The following is a 2,806-nucleotide window of genomic DNA, read 5'->3' as shown; positions in this document are numbered from 1 at the left end:
TGGCAACCCCAAACCAGGAATTTTGGACTGGATTTCTGGACATGTATGAGGCGAATGAGTGTCTGTGGTGGGTCAAGGACAAAAATTACGCCAATAAGGAGAAACGCAACAAGGCACTCCAGGAAATGCTGACATACGTCAAAGGCATAAATGCTTCTGCCGACATTAAATTTGTGAAAAAGAAGATTCAAAATTTTCGCACAGTATACTTAAAAGAACGCAAGAGATATGAGGATTCGGTACTTATGTAATATCTGGACTCCCGGTTTTCTTATGAGACCGTGTCCGCTCGCCACGCTTCGGGCACGGTGGCTCGCTGCGCTCGCCACACTATATAAAATCAACTCCATGCATAGTTGGATAGTAGGGGTATGAAAAAATGGGGTGCATTTAACATGGGAGTCCAGATATTACATAAGTACCAAGGATTCAAAACGCTGTGGAGCAGGTGTAGACGAGATTGAAAAGCCATCTTTATGGTACTATGATCAGCTCCTTTTCCTACAGGATCAAGACCCCCAAAGTCAGTCACAGTGCTCGATGATGGAAGTCTCTCCAGGGGTATTGGCAGAGGAGGAAATTGAGAATGGCAACGTGGTGAGTACATAGATAATATTATTTACGGTGCTATTTAGCTTGATGTAATGTTTTATTTACAGTTCCATTTTGTGCACATTTAAGGTCACTCTTTCGGATGCGGAGACAGAGCAGCCCAACACCCAACAATCAGAAGCGGACCAGACTGCTGTGGTGGTGGAAAGCACACCTATGTCAAGACCCAAGAGGACCCTCACCACCATCAAGTCTAGGGCTTCTTCCAGTTCAGCACCAAACCGTGCGGAACGGTTTCTCCAAAGTGCAGAGGAGGTTCTGCAAAAGTTACCCAATGAATTTAATGCTTTTGGGTCACATGTTGCTCAGGAATTGGAGGCAATTGCACCAGACCAGCGCATCCATTTCAAGAGGATTGCATATGATCTGATGATACGGGGGTGCAGTGGCGAATTAAGGCGTGATATTAACCTTGCATCATCGGCATCATATACAATGCAGCAAGGCCATCGACCTCTCCCTAACCAATACCCAGCTCGCACATCATACCCACCACCAAGTTTTACTGATCATACAACCCCACCCTTGTATTGAAGCCCAAGTGCTACCTCATCACAGTATCAAACTCCCACTCCCGGCCCGAGTGGTACCCCCTCGGTATGGGTGGGTGCACAGGCCACTCTCCTGGGTGAGCCTGATCTGTACAAGTTGTAAATTTTATCATAGATGCGGACCCTTTGGGTAGTTGAGATATCTCTGTTCCTGATATCTACAAGTTTATGCTGAGCCTTTAGGTAGTTGCGATATCTCGCTTTATGGAAAGTTCTTGGTACACCTTACTTGGAAGTTTAGTTTTTATGATCAGAAAACACTTCAAGCTTCATTCAAATTTGTAAAAAACAGATCTATATTGTCTGGTTGCAAGTTTTACATTGTTGAAAGGCAATAAATATTGTTATCAGCAAAACTTTGTTGTTTTTGTAAATTAGTGCTTTTTAAAAAGGTATTGATAAATATGTGACATTCTGTGTAGTATACTACCATTCAACTACGACTATTGGGTTTCAAAAATAATCACCAGACAATTTGGTAACATTTAACAAACTTTATGTAATAGTAATCTAAACATTTTTAATACTTCAAACATATTATTTGACCCAAAAATAGAACACATGCAAATTTTGGGAACATTGCAGTAAGTAAAGTAACATAAACAAATGTGTGCAAATAGCTGGTTCTGTATCAGGCAATTGCTTGAAGCTGCCAGTCCAATGCACCCTCTCCATTGAAGTAGGCCAGGTACTGGTCTCTGACCTGCTTTGCACGCAGTGAAGACCCATGTGCCAGTGGGTTGGCATTAAGGGAGGTCCACCCATCGATGTCCTGAGGCTGGTGTGCTGGTTCCGGTTCGGACACTCCTGGTATTTCGTGTCTTGCCTTGCGCCTCAAAAAATTATGCAGGGCACAACATGCAAGCACTATCCACTGGATTTTGTCGATGCGCATATTGATTGCACTGTGGAAAATCCTGAACTTGTTGCTCATTATGCCAAAGGCGTTTTCCACAGTGCGTCGCGCCCTGCAAAGCCTGTAATCAAAAAATACGACGCTCCTGATTAAGCACTCTCTGAGGATAGGGCCGCATGATGTGCTCATGGAGTGCGAATGCCTCGTCAGCTAAGAAAACAAAATTTAGTCCATTTTGGCATTCATCACTAAAAGGGAGTTTAGGCGGTTTGTGACAAGGTGCTGGTAAAAAAGAGTGTCTTTCAGGGAACCTCCATCTGATGCCCTGCCATTTTTACCCACATCCACATAAACAAATTCATAATTGGCTTCAACTATCGCAAGCAGTACTACACTAAAAAAAACCTTATAGGTATAGTACAAGGAACCCGATTTGGGTGGCTGTGTAATGCGGACATGCTTCCCATCGATGGCCCCGCAGTTGGGAAAGTTCCATCTGGTCTCAAAATCAGCCGCAATACCTTGCCATTCCTCACGAGTAGTAGGGAACTAGAAAATAAGTTTGAAGAAAAATTAATGTAATTTGAGGTTTATATTAACATAACTTTATAGCATATTTCATTGTTGATGCTCAAAAATGAGCCCTCTGAAGGTGCAAATGTGATCGCCAGTACACACTTCTCAAGATAATTATACTTTGCAAACCATGCATGAGATATATTAAGGATGGACAGGCCAACCTGTGTCTCTCCAGATGTTGTGAAACTACAAATCCAAGCATGCCTTG

The 2,806-nt window shown here is 43.0% G+C and overlaps 1 protein-coding gene across 1 annotated transcript; it reads left to right on the top strand.

The window, feature by feature from the left end:
- The first annotated feature begins 241 nt into the window (after positions 1-241).
- LOC146058818 (uncharacterized) lies at positions 242-1,277 on the top strand. Its single transcript, XM_083171044.1, has 2 exons — positions 242-597; positions 682-1,277. Exons 1-2 carry the CDS (start codon positions 541-543, stop codon positions 1,144-1,146), a joined length of 522 nt encoding a protein of 173 aa, XP_083027170.1. The 5' UTR covers positions 242-540; the 3' UTR covers positions 1,147-1,277.
- The last annotated feature ends 1,529 nt before the right edge of the window (positions 1,278-2,806 follow it).

The sequence above is a fragment of the Crinia signifera genome, chromosome 2 (genome assembly GCF_055691185.1).
Source record: "Crinia signifera chromosome 2, ASM5569118v1, whole genome shotgun sequence".
NCBI classification, from domain to species: domain Eukaryota; kingdom Metazoa; phylum Chordata; class Amphibia; order Anura; family Myobatrachidae; genus Crinia; species Crinia signifera.
The sequence above is the reverse complement of the archived record's forward strand: the minus strand, read 5'-3'. Positions and strand labels throughout refer to the sequence as shown.

Coding starts and splice junctions, on each gene's coding strand:
- LOC146058818 (XM_083171044.1), top strand. CDS start 541: ATGATGGAAGTCTCTCCAGGGGTATTGGCAGAGGAGGAAATTGAGAAT. Junction 598..681: donor AAATTGAGAATGGCAACGTG/GTGAGTACATAG, acceptor TGCACATTTAAG/GTCACTCTTTCGGATGCGGA.